General features: G+C 47.6%; 1 protein-coding gene and 1 long non-coding RNA gene across 3 annotated transcripts; one reads left to right on the forward strand and one right to left on the reverse strand.

Moving 5' to 3' along the window:
- Positions 1 to 13: 13 nt before the first annotated feature.
- On the forward strand, positions 14 to 13,232 carry LOC117020473 (uncharacterized). Of its 2 annotated transcripts, none has more exons than XR_004422707.1 (4): positions 14 to 229; positions 2,830 to 2,996; positions 11,379 to 11,515; positions 12,175 to 13,232. It is a non-coding gene; the product is annotated as an uncharacterized LOC117020473 (long non-coding RNA). The 2 variants fall into 2 exon arrangements; XR_004422706.1 differs by having other exon boundaries at positions 14 to 179.
- On the reverse strand, positions 1,772 to 4,192 carry ZBTB12 (zinc finger and BTB domain containing 12). Its single transcript, XM_033102985.1, has 2 exons — positions 4,052 to 4,192; positions 1,772 to 3,535 (listed from the first exon to the last, which is right to left on the reverse strand). Exon 2 carries the CDS (start codon positions 3,511 to 3,513, stop codon positions 2,134 to 2,136), a length of 1,380 nt encoding a protein of 459 aa, XP_032958876.1. The 5' UTR covers positions 3,514 to 3,535; positions 4,052 to 4,192; the 3' UTR covers positions 1,772 to 2,133.
- Positions 13,233 to 17,452: the final 4,220 nt, after the last annotated feature.

Genomic DNA, 17,452 nt, shown 5'->3' on the forward strand with positions numbered 1-17,452 from the left:
CCGCCCCGGGTCACGTGGGTGGGGAGGGAGGGCTAGGAGGAGCCTTAAAGGAGCCACTGCACAGGCCTCTGGCCATTTTCCCCCGAGAGCGGCCTTGGAGATGGCAGTGGCTCCCCTAAGCTGGGCGCTGTGGGGGCGAATCCTGCCATTCCTAGCTTCAGCTCATCGGGGAACCGAAGGTGAAGCACGCCTGGGTCCGGGTGTGGGTCTCCATCCCCCACTGTTTTAGGTAACAAGCGGAGCGTCTGAGCCTTCCGGCTCTCGGCAGCGGCTGTATTTCCAATCTGGTCCGCGTGTGCTTCTGCTTCGTGTTGCTCTCTAGTTTCTGGGTCACCAGGCAGAAAGCTCGGCCTCAGTTTTGGCCTCGCTTCTCTAACGAGCAAGAAGGGGATGATGGGGACGCGCAGAGAACACTTTTACTCTTGGCTGGTTCTAGCATGCTGCTTCATGTCCCCCTTTGAAACCTGGGGCTGTCTCTTCTGTTTGTAACAGACATGTTATGCCACCACATGCACTAGGGATCCAGGTAAGCCTCCAGTGGCCCAAGGGTCATTACTGTCTAGTGACACTCTAGTAAAATAACCTTTTTTGCCAAACACTTCACAAGCATAGTCAGGCACTCCGTGGGTCATACATAGCCCAGCCCACACTGGAAGTATGAATGATACTAGGCCTTGGTGTACAACCTTGATAACTCTATTTAGGGTACCGTCCCTTTAAGTACTACTTCTGGTCAAAGTTAGGAAAACATCTGTTTGATTTCACCAGCAGTATTTGACACAGGCAGGTGGTTCGGATATAGGGCACCTGAGGCCAATTCAAGGCCTTCTGGGAACTGTAGTTGTCTTTGGTTAACTTTTCCAGAGCTTTCTGGGAATTGTAGTCTTCCCCATACCCTAATCCAAAGTGGTTTTTAGCTTTCCCGAGGGCGTGAGCCCTTTCCCCAGACCAAAAATGCCCAAACATAGGCTCCTGCTTACACTTTCAGTGGGCACAATGATCACACCTGTAGCATATCCCTGGACCTGATACCAAACTCCTCAGAGGAGCAGGTCATGTGTTACCACCACTGCCAAAGAAATCACAGAACACTTGTGCTGTGAGCTGTCTGCCAGGTGTGGAAGTTGCAGAACTGGGAGGGTACCTGTCAGAGGAGCCCACTTGTCACACTGCTCTTCTGCTGTCAAGGCTCCTTTAGGCATGGGACCTGCATGAGTTTTGACTTCTGGGTATTGAGCAAATGAGAGGCTGTCTAGGGTGGGTCAGTCATTTACAAGCAGTTGCCAGAGTATATAAAGAAAAAAAAATTGTTCTTTTTTTATTTTGTGGAAAACAAAAGCAGAAAAACTAAAAGCCCAAACTCCAGAAAAAATCCTAAAAAATACGTTTTGTTTCTTTAAAAAATACTGTATGTCTCTACTCCTCTCCCTCCCCCCAAAGAGCCCTTCTTGTGTCCTTTCATCTACGTGCCCTACCCCCCACCCCCTACTATTTCTTGTTCTTGCTATTGTACCCCACTTCCCAATATCTACCTAGGATGCTCACCCATGTTCTCTTACCTGCCACCTTACTTGTTCTCCCTAGAATTTTAGTGAGCCTTGTACCCACAGTCCCATTCTCCCAGCATGCAAGACCTGTCCCCACTTACTTTCCTGGGATTCAATAATCCTTCCCCCTACCAGTCCCTTTCCCAAGGATCTATTCTAAGCAGAAGCTTGTGAGCTGCCTCCTGCCAAATTCCCTCCCGATTCCCTCCCACCCACCCCTACCTCAAGAAATGTCAGACCTCTCCCTGGGAAGGCTTAGCCAGTAATAAAACATTTTCCAGTCTTTTTTCCTCCTCATTCTGTAGGACCCTTTCCCTCCCTCCACATTTCCATGCACCTCTAAGAGAAGACAATCTTTCTCTGGGACCCCATATTCCCTTGGCCTTCTCCAAGAACTCTCTGCCTCTCCATCCTTTTCTTCTGAAGATGCAGGATCTTCTCTCCAAGGAATTTGGGCGCTTCCCTCAGGATGTGTATGTCTGCTCAGGCTCCCCACCGTACCTGTTTGTCCCCGACACACACCCCCTATTCTCCTGGGCCAGGGAGCCACCTTCCCACCCAACCCAGGAACCCAGCGCCTGCCCGGCTAGCGGATGAGAACGTTGATCTCAGCCACGCTGGCCTCCAGCACGTTCTCGGCCGTGGTCTTGCCGTGCTGCTCCTTGAGGTGCCGCCTAATGGCAGGCTTGTGGGCGAAGCGCACGTCACAGTAGGAGCAGCGATAGGGCCTCGCTCCTGAGTGAAGGTTGAGGTGGTCGTGCAGTGTGGACTTCTGCGTGAAGCACTTGCCGCAGATGCCACAAGAGTGTGACTTGACGCCGCGGTGCACGTTCATGTGGCGGTTGAGGTTGCTGCTGTGGTTGAACTGCTTGCCGCAGCGCGGGCACATGAAGATGAAGTGTTGTGCCCGCATGTGGAAGACCAGCTTCTCCACGCCCTGGAACACTTCCGGGCACTTGGTGCACTTGATGTTTTTTAGGGGGTTTGTACTGGAGAAGCCCCCTGGCAGAGGGCCCCGGCTGCCCCCTGCCCCCAGGCTGCCCCCCGCCCCCCGGGCAGCCATGGCCACCGCTGCTGCCTCTACTAGGCCCGAAGTGGCCCCCACGCTGGCCCGGCCTCCGGGGATCAACAGCAGGCCCTCCCCTTCTGCGTCCTCAGACAGGCTGTAGCAGGCTTTCACCACACCCTGTGGTGGGGCCACAGTGCTGGGGGGCACGCTGCTCTGGGCCAGCTCCCCCAGGTGGCTGCCCACTGAGCCACTGATGCCCAGACCTCCTCCTAGGCCTCCGGGAGGTTTGAGCCGGTGTGCCACCTCCAGGGCCGACTCCACCTTGACGATGCAGATGTCAGACACATCCTCGTCCTCATCCTCATCCTCTTCCTCCGCCTTCAGCTCCAGGTCCTCATCCAGTGGGAACTCCAGCTTCACAGGCCGCAGCAGCGGAGGAGGTAGAGGGGGTGGGGGGGGAGGTTTGGGGGCTGGCTTAGGGGTCCTGGCAGGAGGAAGGAGGGATTTGGTAGCACTGACACTGCTCACAAGGCTGGCATCGCTGACCCCATCCTCTTTGAGACCTATTTTGGGCTCAATGAACTGGCTGAGGGCGTTCCGGCATTTCTCTACCACGTGCTCCATCTGCAGGTAGGAGGCAGCCGTCAGGTAGTTAACGATATCCCTGACTGCGAATTCCAGGGCACCCGTGTAACAGGAGAGCAGGAGGTCGGCCACGATGCGTGCACTGTGCATCAATGAGACCTGCAGCTCAGAGCTGGGGTTCAGCAGGAACTGGTCCCGCAGGAAAGGGGAGCAGGCAGCCAGGATGACCTTGTGGCCGCGGAACTTGAGGCTGTCGGCCACAATGGTCACGTCGCAGAACCGCTCCTCTGCGCGGAGCTGGTTCATGTTCCGCAGCGTAGCGGCCTCGTGGCCAGGCAGCTGGAAGCGCAGGACTTCCACCCCAGAGGCCATTGTGGCGGGGGAGTGGGCAACCCTGGTTGGGAAGGAAACCGGTCAGAGACAAAGGTCTCTGGCTCTCCTAAGCCAAGGCTCCAGGCCCCTCGCCCCCATTCTTGCCCGGTCCCCCAGCATCACATCTCCCAGTCTTCAGGCCTCTTCCTCAGTTTCCCCTGCCCCGGGGGGAGGCGCTGTCCCTCCGAAGGGAGGGAGGCGTGGTTCCCGGGGGCGGGGCAGCGGCGTCCATACCCCCAGCCCAACCGCACCGCGAGGATGGGGAGAATCCTCGTGCCCTCGGAATCACAGAGGAAGGGGTAGCAGAGGCCTTGGACTCTAGGCTCTGGGGTGCCCAGGATGCAGGCTCTTGTCACCCCGCCCCCTTTACTCGCTGCCTCTTTCCTCCGCCCCCCCTTTGCACGTTTGCACGCGCCTTTCACGTCCTCCCCCCGCTGCCTGCACGCATGGTGCACGCCACCCCCCCCCCCCCGCCCCGCTCAGAGCTCCGTGGCACGCCCCCCCCAGCCCCACGACCCTGAGTGCACGCGCCTCTCACCTGGCCCGGGTCCGCGCGCTGTGTTTTTCCCCCCCTACTTCCCCCACCCCCCCGGGGCCGCCGGCGCCCCCACACTCGGGCAGGGCCTGGGCAGCGCGCAGGCGCGGGGGTGCACAGGGCGCGCGCGCGGGGCCGGCTCCGCGTGGGCGTCAGGGGGGAGGGGCGGGGGTGGCTCGTGCTGTGTGTTCCAGGCCCCGCGCGCGGCGGCCGCGACGAGAACTCGGGGAGGAGGAAGAGGGGAGGGAATTAAAGGAGCAGGAGTTCCCCCCTTCCCGACCCCCCTTTCTTCACCAGCCCCCCCCACACGGTTAAAGGGCCGGACGACCAGGCCTCCCCTTTGGCCGGTATTATTTGTCCGCCAGAGCGGAAATACGTTCCACATCCCCCTCTTTCACGCTCCCCCTCCTCTGTGCCTCCGGGCCCCGCGGCCCATCTGCGCGTGCGTGCCAAGTGCCGCGCGGAGGCCCGCTCGCCCGGGCCCGCCCCCCGATCCCGGCGGCCCGCGGTGTCGCGGGCTCCGCGCCTTCCAGTGCGCGCGCCCCGCCCGTCGTTCTGCCCGCGGGCTTGTCTCCCCGCGGGCGACGCCGCCACCTGCTCCAGTGGTGTTGTCGCTTTGGCCAAGCTGTGCTGATCGGGGTCCGGGTTACAGGCACAGCCCCTCCCAGGGCCCCAGGCCCACCCCTCGCACCACCCCCCACACCCTAACGGCTCTGAGCTGTTAGTCGCTGTTGGCCCACGCGTGCATCCCCCCTTGAGTATGTTCACAGTTCTTCAGCCACACTTCCAGGCGTTCCCAACTGAACTGAAGCTAGTAAGCACCCCAGCCCACCTGGCCTAAAATACATTTTAACTTCCTACCAGGCCAGACAACCCAGTACCCTCAACTTTCCTCTCCTTCTCGAGATCGTGTAAAATCCCATCTATCCTCCCCTCCTCTCCCTTCTCAGAATTGACTTCAACTTTGTGCGAAGGCAAACTCCCTCCACTTGAACTGCCGATGACCTCGCCCATCTCATCTCTCGTACTAATTATGCGACTATTTATGTTAGTACTATTGTACTATCTTTAATGTTCCCAATTGTAATCGTCCGTTCACCCGATGGACAAGGTCAGAGCTCCACCACCCTAAACGAAACCTCCCTTCAGCGACACCTCTGTCTTCTCTTCCTCTCATTACCAAAGGAAGCTGCAAGTCTCCATAGCTTCACCACCAGCATCTATCAGCGCCTTGAAGACTGGCTCCCCCCCGCCCCTATTCCTTGCATTTTTGATACCCACACTTCCCCATCATCCAAGTCCAGGTGAAGAAGCCCCTGTTTCCTGCCAAATGAATTTACTACACACTCCAGGAGACTAGAGCGTTTTCCTTACACATCAATTTTGATGAAAATGCTTGTTATATAATGCGTTCGCGATTTGGTTTCCCCAAGTGAACATCTTGATTGCAGGAATTACGTCTTGGGTTATGTTTTGCAAATTAAAGTCATGCAATAAATGACTGACTGTTGAAGTAATTCCTCTTCAGCTCAGCCAGAATCCACCCATAAAAAGTTTGTTCCTGGCTTAAACTGAATTGTTGAACTGAAGGGATGCCCTTTTGCGGAAGGGGTAGGGGTAGGGGGGGTGAGGGGTGGAGGGTGGTGGTGGGGGGTGGTAGTGGGGGCGGTGTAGAGGAGGGTGGAGGAGGGTTGGGTGTGTGTGTGTGTGTGTGTGTGTGTGTGTGTGGCATTGTAGATGGTACCTTGATTCTTTGCTTTTCCCTTTTGTATGCCTCTACCCAGTTCTCTCTATTCTGAAAAGCCCTCTTTGTAGAAATCTTTGTAGTCAGGCCTTGTGGATTGGAGGAAGAACTTTGGCTTTTGTGTCAGACACACATAGGCTCAAAGTCATATTGCACTACTTACTAAAAGAGGGCCCTTGGGGGGCAGCCAGTTAGCTCAGTTGGTTAGAGCGTGGTGCTCTTAACAAGGTTGCCGGTTCAATCCCCTCATGGGCCACTGTGAGCTGCGCCCTCCACAACTAGATGGAAACAACTACTTGACTTGGAGCTGATGGGTCCTGGAAAAATATTCTTAAATAATTAAAAAAAAATAAAGTGGGCCCTGGGGCAACTGACTTAATTCTCTGAATCGCAGTGTCTTTATCTTTGAATTACAGTTCCTTACAGGGCTAACGTAAGGTTTAAGTAAGCCTGGCATATAGTAGGTGCTGAATCAGTGATAGCTCCCTTCCTGTTTGCCTAACTGAGAGACAGACGACAAAATTTCCAAGAGAAGTTTAAAAATTCTATTTCCCTATCGCCTCTTTTCCTCATTGCCAAACTTCTCAAAAACAACAGTTCGCCCTCCAGTGAGAACAGAAATACAAAAAGCTGTCAAGGTAAGAATTTAAGTTTGTAAAGTTTTGTTCTGTCCCCTTCTTGCTACTTCTCCTTCCTGGGAGTGTGAATGGGACGGGGCCTAATCTCACGTGGTCCTTGGTGGCAGGTGGAGAGTCTTCAAGTGCCCAGCCCTCCCTGTTATAGTTTTATATGGAAACAATCAATAGTGCATGAGGCTGTCTTTTCCATAGAGTCTGGTGGGGACACGTTGTAGGGCTGCTTTCCCACATACCTCCTTGGCCCCTGGTCTCCAGCTTTTGCCAGTGTGAGATGAGAGACCTTCCCGGCCTAGACTGACAGCACCTAATGCCCTAGTGTAAGATCAAATTCACAGATAAATTCAGGATTCTTAGTGGGCTTGAGAAATAAAATCTGCCTAGGGATGGAAGGAATGACTAAGAGACAAAAGGTCTAGGTTCTAGTCCAGATTTGAAGTCCTCAGGACCCCAGAGTTTTCAGCATTCTCTTCAATGAAACGGAGGGATTGTTCTCTGAAGCATTATCCAGCCTGAGGAGTCCATAAAGGCTCATTCTGAAACGATGTGTGTTTGTGTGTGTGTCTGGGAGAAGCAGTCAAGGATTAGCTGGCTCGAGACTCAGAGCACCACTCTTGGTTATTGATGGGGGCGAGCAGTGGCCTAGAAAACCCCAAACACTAGGAAAGCTTAGACACTTCTCTGAGGCAGTCAAACTATTTTTGGCACTGGATTTGCTTTTGTAACTCTCCTTAGCCCAGACTGGAAAAACTGTATTCCTTGAGCAACCAATAAGAAAGGAAGAGAGAAGTCAGTATGGACTTTTTAATCCACAGGCTGACAAAACTTTCCTTTATTACAACAAAACCTTCAACTTCTCCCCTTTCTCCTTTGAGCCACACTCAGCTCTGCCCTCCCTGGAGGAACTCTGATGAAAACTGCAACCCGTTCTGGCTGTTCAGGCAATGGAGACAGGGGCCCACAGCTTGAGAAAAGAAACCATATGAAATGAAGGGCCTAAACCACTCCCATCCATTTGCAAAACCACCTGCTCTAAATTCCTGTCCATCTCTGGCAATGTACCCCGCTCCCTGACCATTCCTCGAGGCTGGCACTTCCTTCTTCCTTGTAACTCATTCTCCCCAGTTCTTTGGAACCTCCTCACTGCCTCAGCCTCGTGACATACTCTTCGCTGCCCCTCCTACCTTAGAGGGAATTTAGTTGTCCCTGCAAACCCCGCTTCCCCCCTGTAACTCCTCCACCCCCTCCCAGACCCTGCTGAGCACTAGGTCTGGGGAAATGATGGCAGATTCTCCTAGCTCCATTGTCAGTCCCAGGAACAGCACTCTCTACTTCATGCCAAATACCGCTCCCTCCCAGCCGGTGAATCCTGCTGTGCTACTCCCTGCCTCTCCTTGTTGCCAGGAGCAACGGACTTCCAGGCCTGGGTTCCTGGGTACCTGGCTCAGGCTGCCCTCCCCAGGCCTGCCAGGGTCCATGCAAATGACCTAACCCACACCCCAATTTCCCTTTCTATCAGGCCTTCTTCCCTTCCTCCATCCTTTCCTTCCCTGTCCAATCAAAATGCCATCACCTCAGCTGGCTCTGGGTGCTGCTTTGTGCAGCTGAAAGAGCCCCTCTTTTCACTACAGCTTCCTTCCAACCTTGTCCACTCTCCTGAGTCCTCTTACCCCACTCTCGATCCCCCTCTCTCAGCAGACTGCCCTGTCTCTTAACAGGGTCCTTGAGTGCTCTCCTTCACACCCCCAAACATCTCTTTCTTATTTCCCTTTCCTTAATTTCAGAGTCTGTTGAAAGCCAATCCTTCTTTCCTACACCCCACTCCTAACCTTGCTCCATTTCTCGCCATCCTGGGCTTATTACACTTATCCCCAATATTATAAACCCAGACAAGTCTTTGCTATGTTAAAAAAAGAAATCCTTTTAAAACCTGGTCTCTTTCTGGCTTCTGCCACATCTTACCTCCCACTTCTTGGCCCAGCCAGCAACCCTCTTCACACTCACCCTCTCCTAAAAATATTTATTGTGACTGTATTCTACAGATAGAAGAATATACAAAGGGAACATGTCTAGTTAAAGATGAATGAAACAGAACACCTGGGCCCCTGATCGCAGCTTAAGGAAGAAATTCCCAGGACCTCAGCTATCCCGTGTGCTCCACACTGACTGCGCCCCTCTCCCTCCGTGCAGGGTGACCTCTACCCTGAATTCTTAGGTATATTCCCTTTGCTTTTCTCACAGCTTCACTACCTCTGCATGTTAGGTGTTCCTAAACAGCATACTGTTTAGTTTGCCTGTTCGATCTTCACACAGATGGAATCATATTCTGGGGCTGGCTTTGTTACTCAATATTATGATTTAGTTGACTTGTGTAGCTGGCATTCACTCACTTTCTTCCTGTGGCGTGCTTACATCACAATCTATGAATCACTAGTCCTGTCAAAGGATATTTGTTTAATGGGTGGTTATCACCACAATGCTGCAGTGAGCTCTCCTTTCCCCTTCTCTGGGTACAACGTGTAAGCTTCTCCAGGGCAGCAATCTTCAGGCTGGGCCATGTGTACCCCTGTAATGCGAGCAGACTGTCCACGGTGTAGGGGGACTGGCATGGGTGTAAGGGAACTGGTCTCAGATCTGACACTTCCTGATGTTGGGGGTGATGATGGGCCTGAAAGGGCCCCATGAAGGAGGAGCAGGAGCCCCTTTCCCCTCCTTTTGCCTGACCCTTCCTTACCATAGAAAGAGGCCCAAGGGGGAGTTCAAGGGTCAATACACCATGGCACCAAAGGGACAGTTTCAAAATCTGTGTTGGTTCTGAGAAAATGAGTGACCTAGTGATATCTTTCTGCAAGTCAGGTGTTTTCTCTATTTCCTTTCAACGAAAATGAAGGAGGACTCATTGAGTGTCAGTTGATTGGTTTATTTATCTACCCTTTTTGTTATTGAGGTGAAACTCACATAACATAAAATCAACCATTTTGAGGGGCATCCAGATGGCTCAGTTGGTTATAGTGTGAGCTCTCAACAACAAGGTTGCCGGTCCAATTCCTGCATGGGATGGTGGGCTGCGCCCCCTGCAACTAAAGATTGAAAAATGATGACTGGACTTGGAGCTGAGCTGCACCCTCCACAACTAGATTGAAGGAGAACAACTTGGAGCTACTGGGCCCTGGAGAAAACACACTGTTCCCCAATATTCCTCAATTTAAAAAAAAATTAAAAATTAAAAAAAATTTAACCATTTTGAAGTGAAGAATTCATTGGCATTTAGTATATTCACAGTGCTGTGCAACCAAAACCTCTATCTAGTTCCAAAACATTTTCATCATCCCAGAGGAAAACCCATTGCCTGTTAAGCAGTTGCTCCTTCTTCTCCTCCCTTCAGCCCCTGGCGACTACCAATATGTGTTCTGTCTCTATGGATTTCCCTATCCTGGATATTTTGTATAAATGGAATCATATAATACCAGTATGTGGTTCTTTGTGTCTGGCTGCATTCACACAGAATAATGTCTGCGAGGTTCATCCATATTGTGGCATGTACCAGTACTCCATTTCTTTTCATGGCTGAATAATATTCCATTGTACGGATTTACCACAATTTGTTTATTCATTCATCTGTTCGTGGACATTTGGCCTCTTTCCACCTTTTGGCTGTTGTGAATAACGCTGCTGTGAACATGTGTGTACATGTATTTGTTTTGAGTTCTTGTTTTCAGTTCTTTTGGGTATATACCTAGGAGTTGAATTTCTGGGTCATATGTTATTTCTAGATTTAATTTTTGAAGAACCACCAAACTGTTTTCCACAATGGCTGAACCATTTAACATCCCCATCAGCACATTGTACAAAGGTCCTAATTCCTCAACATCCTAGCCAACACTTATTATTTTCTTTTTTAATAGCCATCTTAGTGGGTGTGAAGTAGTAACTTATTGTGGTTTGATTTGCATTTTCATAATGACTAATGATGTTGAATATTTTTTCATGTGGTTGTTGGCGCTATTTGTATATCTTCTCTGAAGAAATATCTATTCAAGTCCTTTACCCATTTTAAGAGTTCTTTACATACTCTGGATACCAGATCTTTATAAGATACATGATTTGCAAATATTTTCTCCCACTCTGTAGGTGTCTTTTCACTTTCTTGATAAAATGCACTTTGATGTACAAAAGTTTTTAATTTTGATGAGGTCCAGTTTATCTTTTTTTTCCCCTTTTGTTGCTCATGGTTTTGGTGGCATATTTAAGAACATACTCCCAAATCCAAAGTCATGAAGTTTTACTCATGTTTTCTTCCAAGAGTTTTATGGCTTAAGCTCTTATATTTAGGTTGTTGATCCATTTTGAGTTAACTTTTGTATATAGTGTGAGGTAGGGGTCCAACTTCATTCTTTTGCATGTGGCTTTCCAGTTTTCTCAGCACCATTTGTTGAAGAGACCAGCTGATTAATATTTGATGATAGATCACTGTGTTTTGGTATATAACTTCATGTGATTTCAAAGAAATTAGTGACATTGCTAGGACAAAATTCTTTCTATTCCCATCTACATATTTATGGAAACAAAATTTTCAGTTCTTTCATCTATAAAAATGAAAAATAGAAATAGAATTCATGTTGAATCCTATCTGATTCTAGCAATAAGTAATCTTCATACATGAAAGTGTCCCAACCATCTAATTTAGAATTGCACTTCCAATATAATTTTACTTTTCTTTGGGAGGGGTTGTCTATGGTTTATTGAAAATATTATAGCACAGCAGGAAGATTCAAACAGCTCCACGTGGTGTTTTGAAATTCACCCCAACTGTAGGCTGAGTGACTTGCAGGGTTGGACAGACTGCCAAAGTCCAAGAGCTCAGCATTCCTTAGTGTCCAGACCAACTTCAGTGATCTCCTGACCCAGGGCTGAGACCTCAGGAGCGTCATTCTCTCTCCTCTTCCTGCAGCTTGATGGAGATACCTCTTACCGGCCTCAGAGATGTGACATATTCCGCTATCTTGTTACGGAGCTTCTTCCTGGGAATAATGGTGATCTCCTCGCACACGCACTTGTTGGTGTAGAAGTCGTCACCCAGCGTGTCTGGTACGTGCTGGGTTTCCAACGCTGACCCAGGCCGCCTGCCTCACTGGCTTGGTGCAAACGCGCGGCCCATTTTGGTGGGTCCCTGGTGAAAGAGCCAATTTTACTTTTTCATGCCTAATCATTATTTAACAAAATTTGTAATATATTAATGTTGTTTTGATACATTATTAATGATAATCATAATAATTACTTAATTCAGAAGAAAAAGTTAAACATAAAGCCTTAAGGCCATCCACAGAAATTTTAAAAATTCAATTTTAATTTATAAACATATTTTTGTTGCAGAAAATAGAAGATTTTCAAGCATAAAGTGTATTATATTAGGGTAATGTTTTGGGGGTAGAAAAAGAAACATGAGTTCAGAAGAAATGGAGCAATATGAAATTTCTGACTGTTAAAGAAGAGTGTGATCATGTACTTTTTAATGAATCAGAGGGTATGTTAAAAGAGTGAAATAACATTTTTTAAAAAAGGTCAATGTTGACAACACGCTAGAATTTGCATCCTTTTGCAACTACTTAAACATTCGAGGAAAAATTTTATATAGCAGCATAAAAATGTTCAAGGGCGTACATAGTTTGCAAAATTCTTTTAACACGAGCAAAAAAGTTTGAAGATTCAGTGCTTCTCCAACTTCCATCTGATTTGTTCAAATGCAGATTCTGAGCCACCGGGTCTGAATGGGACCTGAAGGCCCATTCCTAGGAGCTTTGGGCGATGCCACTGCTGTCAGCCTGTGGACTGCACTTTGAGTAGAAGCATCCGTATATCCCTCAGAGTGGGCCTGCCGGGTGGCGGGGTCTGCACACGGTCCCCTCCCCTGACCAATGATAAAGCATTCTCGGAAGCAGTTGTACAGGTTTACACTCCTACCATCGGTAGGACTGCTGCCGCCTGCGGAAAGGCCAGTAAAGGCTTCCTGGTTTTCAGTCGTCACCTCACTTGAGCTTTCTGCAGCCTGCGACACACTGGATCACGCTTATTTGACACACTGCTTTATCCTGGTTTCTGTGACACCTCTTCCTTCTGTTCCCTTCCTTCTCCAACCTCAATCTCTTATAACCCCCCATTCTCTGCCTTTTGTCCATCTTTTAACTGTTGGTGTCCTTGCCCTTCTTGGCCTTTATCACGTTCTCCCTGGGTGATACCATGTGCTTGCTCTTAAGAGGTTGGGTACCACCTTGTGACTATGATGGTTAATTTTATGCGTCAAGTTGGGTAGGCGGTGGTGCCCAGTTGTTTAGTCAAGCACTAGTCCAGGTGTTTCTGTGAAGGTATTTTGTAGCTATGATTAACATTACACTCAGTTGACTCTAAGTAAAGGAGATTACTCTTGATAATGTGGATGGTCCTCATCTAATCAGTTGAAGGCCTTAAGAGCCAAAACTGAGGTTTCCCAAAAGATTTCTGCCTTAAGACTGTAACAGAAATCTTGCCTCAGTTTCCAGCCTGCCAGCCTGCTCTACAAATTCACACTCAAGACTATGACATCAACCCTTCCCTGAGTTTCCAGCCTGTTGGCTTGCCCTATGGACTTTGGACTCACCAGCCCCTACAATTGCATGAGCCCATTCCTTAAAATAAATCTCTTTATATACAGGCGCACCTTGCAGACATTGTGGGTTCGGGTCCAGACCCCCACAATAAAGTGAATATCGTAATACAGTGAGTCACAAAAAATATTTGGTTTCCCAGTGCATATAAAAGTTATGTTACACTAAACTGTAGTCTATTAAGTGTGCAAAACGTTATGTCTAAGAAAACAATGTATTTTTAATTAAAAAATGCTTTATTGCTGAAAAATGCTAGTCATCATCGGAGCCTTCAGCGAGTTGTAATCTTTTTGCAGGTGGAGGGTCTGGCCTTGATGTTGATGAAAATGCAGTGTCTGCAAAGTTTAATAGAGCAAAGAGCTATAAAGTGAGGTTTGACTGTATCTCCTATTGGTTCTGTTTCTCTGGAGAACCCTGACTGATACAGACTCCCACATTTCTGTCTCCCACCAGAACTGCCACCTGTTTTCAGTTTAGAATATCCATCTCCTCTTGAATGTTTTAAAGGTACTTAAAACACAATGTATCCTGGACAGAATCTGTTCTCTTTCTCCTCAAACCTGTATCTCTTCTTGTCGTAGGCATTAGGGCCACCATCCATCCCAGCACCCAAGCTAAAAACTTGAGATTCAATGTAGACTTCTCTTTTTCCCTTCATCCCTCATATATACTTAGCCACGAAATCCTTCACCCATTCATTTAATAAATATATGCATTGCTACAATGTGCCAACTCTGAGCTAGTGCTGATGGTAAAAGGAAAGTAAGACACATTTCCTGAGGGTGTGGAGAAATTGAAATCTTTGTGCACTGTTGATGGAAATGTAAAATGGTACAGTCACTATGGAAAACAGTATAGAGGTTCCTCAAAAAATTTAAAAATAGAATTACCATATGATCCAGAAGTTCCACTTCTGGGTAAATATCCAAAAGAATTGAAAGCAGGATCTTAAAGAGATATTTGTACACCATGTTCATAGCAGCACTATTCACAATAGCTAAAACATGGAAGCAACCCAAGTGTTCACTGGTGGATAAATAGATAAACAAAATGTGGATACACACACACACACACAATGGAATATTATTCAGCTTTAAAAAGGAAGGACATTCTGACACCTGCTGCAATAGGGATGGACCTGGAGGACGGTATGCTGAGGGAAATAAGCCAGACACAAAAGGACAAAAACTGCATGATTCCACTTATATGAGATACTTAGAGCAACAGAATCATAGGGACAGAAAGTAGAATGGTGATTGCTCCCTGGGGGTCCCGTGGCGGAGGGGAGAATGAGGAATTGTTTAATGGGTACAAAGTTTCAGTTTTACAAGATGAAAAGTGTTTTGGAGATGGACGGTGGTGATAATTGCACAACATTATGAATGCATTTAAAACCACTGAACTGTACACTTAAAAATGATTAAGATGGTAAATTCTATGTCATGTATATTTTACCACAATAACATTTTTAAAAAAAGAAATGAGAAATAAATTCATTTAATAGTAAACAATAATTTTAATACAGAAAATTGTCCTGTCAAATGTAACTCTTGAAAAGAAACCTACCTCTTTAGAAGATAAAGATCCACATCTATTTATTGGACCCATTTTGTGTCTCTTGTTCAAGTTCATTTCCCAGGAAGCTAAAACCTCTCTTAGATTTCACTGGCTTTTAAACTGAATAATGAAATAAAATGTTAATTTGTAAAAAAAAAAAAGAGACACATTTTTTATCCTCAAGAAGACTATGTTTAATAAATGGGTGATCACAGTACCCGGAGTAAGCGCTGAAACAGAGGCATGCCTGGGTGTTCCAGGAGCCCGGGGGAGAGCCCAGGGAGAGCACCGAGAGGTGTCTGCAGTCTGCTCTTCATCATTTGTCCTGGCTGCTCCTTTCCCACTGCTCTGCTTGCTCTCAGCCCTGGTCTCTTGCCAGGACTGTAAATGTCTCCTAACTTGACTGGTCTTCCAGCCCCTCCAATTCACCTTCCACAATAATTCCAGAATAGTATTTTTGAAATGCAAATAAAACCATATCACTTCCTTATCTAAAATGCCACGTAACTAATTGTCTTACAAGTTACCAACGCTGGCTCCTGAGTAGAGCATGCTCTCCTCCAAGGTCTCCTCTGACTGTGGTGGCCTCTCCTCCCCTCTCCCACCCTCAGACTTTCGGGAACTACTTGCAGTTCCAGCAGTGTACTCCATGGATCTCTGTGCCTGGTTTACCCTCTCTCTTCCTTGTCAGAAAGTTGAACACTCATCTCTTAAGGCTTATGTCCAGTTCCTCTATGAAGCTTTTCTGAATCTCTTGAGAGAACTAATACCCCTTTTTGTGTCCCTGGGAACTTTATATGCACCCTATCTTAGCTTGTATCAGTCAGAAAGGCTAAGTGATGCTGCAGTAACAAACAACCCTGTAATCTCAGTAGCTTAACCCAACAGTTTTATTCTCACTAGTGCTACCTGTTGAGTCCGTGGGAGTGATGCTGGGGGCTCTGGTCGTCATAGTCACTTGGGGACCCAGGCTGAAGGAGGCTCCATCAAAAGAGGGTGTTGAATGTCTCACGTCACACTGGTGATTCAGCACTTCTGCTTGGAAGCAACAATATGCACTGCTTGTGATCACATTTCTTTGGTAAAAGCAAGCCATGTGGCTATGCTTACCTTCAAGAGAGCCAAGAATCCAGTTCTACCACGTGCCTGGAAGGCAGCAAATGGGAACATTGGTGAACAGCCTCAATGACTGCCACAGCTCATGCTATGCTGACGGTTTTCACATCTCTCTCCCACTGGACACTGGGGGATCCCAAACGTGTCAGGTCCCTGCTCCAGGAAGGGAAGAGACTGGATTATAAGTGTGTTAATGTTACCATCCAGCTTTGGCTGGGGGAGCTGGTAAAAGAACAATGAATTATGGGAGAGGAGGATGGCAAGGGACTGTCGTAATTTGAATATCTCTGCAAGCAGAGCCTGAGATATAGTTATAGGCAATTAATTTAGGGGATTCCAGAAAGCAGAAGTGAATGAGAGATCTAAGGAGAAAAAGTTGATTTAGGAGATAGCAGTGTTACTATTATGTGCAGTGGATATTCGATTCTACCAGAACCTTCTCAAGAAACAGAATGTCTCCAGAAATTGTCCACTTAAAGGACAGAAGCAGAGCGTCTATTCACTAATTTCCATTCTCCATTGATAGCAGGTTGACTCTGGGCGTTTGTTCTCCTGTCCTACTTGCACTTGCCCATGGGGCATTGGAGAAGGCCCAGGTAGGGATGATTTAGCACAAGATGAGTCTGAGGACCCAAAGTGCCGTCCACCTCAGCCACAGCTGAAATCAGACGTGGGTGGAGGAGATGTAGGCACCGGAAGTGGCTGCTACAGGGGCTTAATGTTTACTGAATTACTGCTTCCTACCCGTTGCTGTGCTAGGTGCTTATTTATGTACCTTACCTCATTTAGTACAGCAACTCTATGAGACAGGTTTCGTGGGAGTTTATAAAAAGATAGTAGCATGTCATCTGGGAAAGGATAACAAGTGGCTCTGACAGGGTGGCTTTACCTTTATGTGGTCATGTTTCAAAATGTCTGATTCTTGGCTTTATGAACTAAAAAATGAGATTTTAAGAATACAGGTATAACTGGGCTCCAAAGTACTGACTCATGCTAATAAAACTCACAAAAGACTAACGTATAAATTAGGCTCATTTAATAATTTTGGTGGTTGATGTAACTGGCAAGATAATTCAATACTTATGTTCCCTGAGCTTTATCATTTATTCATTTGATATTTTTTTAAATTGGGGAATATTAGGGAACAGTATGCTTTTCCAGGATGTCAAGTCATTTTTCAATCTAGTTGTGGAGGCCACAGCTCAACTCCAAGTCAAGGTGTTGTGTTCAGTGTTGTTGTGGAGGGTGCAGCTCAGCTCCAAGTCATTGTTTTCAATCTACTTGTGGAGGGCGCAGTTCACTGGCCCATGTGGGAATCGAGCCGGCAAACTTGTTAAGAGCTCGTGCTCTAACCAACTAAGCCATCCGGCCGCCCCATTTGATATTTTTGGCAGTGTCTATTGTGTGTCAGGGTCTTTGTGTCTTGTTTAGTCTTTTTATTTGCTTGTTTAATCTTAATCACTTAATGGTTGAAGGGGGTTGAAATGTTTTGTGGTTTTTTTTTTTAACTTTTTATTATAGAAACTTTCAAACACACGCAAAAATTAGGGAGCATCGTATACAGAACTCTCATATACAGATCACCAGCTTCAACAATTTTCAACAGTTTGCCAGCCTGGCTTCATCTGGCCTCCCCCTCCCACCAGGGAGTTTTAAAACAAATGCCAGACATCGCATTAGTCCATCTGGAAATACTGCTGTTTTTGTATTT

Source organism: Rhinolophus ferrumequinum, chromosome 3, assembly GCF_004115265.2.
Source record: "Rhinolophus ferrumequinum isolate MPI-CBG mRhiFer1 chromosome 3, mRhiFer1_v1.p, whole genome shotgun sequence".
NCBI classification, from domain to species: Eukaryota; Metazoa; Chordata; class Mammalia; order Chiroptera; family Rhinolophidae; genus Rhinolophus; species Rhinolophus ferrumequinum.

Coding starts and splice junctions, on each gene's coding strand:
- ZBTB12 (XM_033102985.1), bottom strand. CDS start 3,513: ATGGCCTCTGGGGTGGAAGTCCTGCGCTTCCAGCTGCCTGGCCACGAG.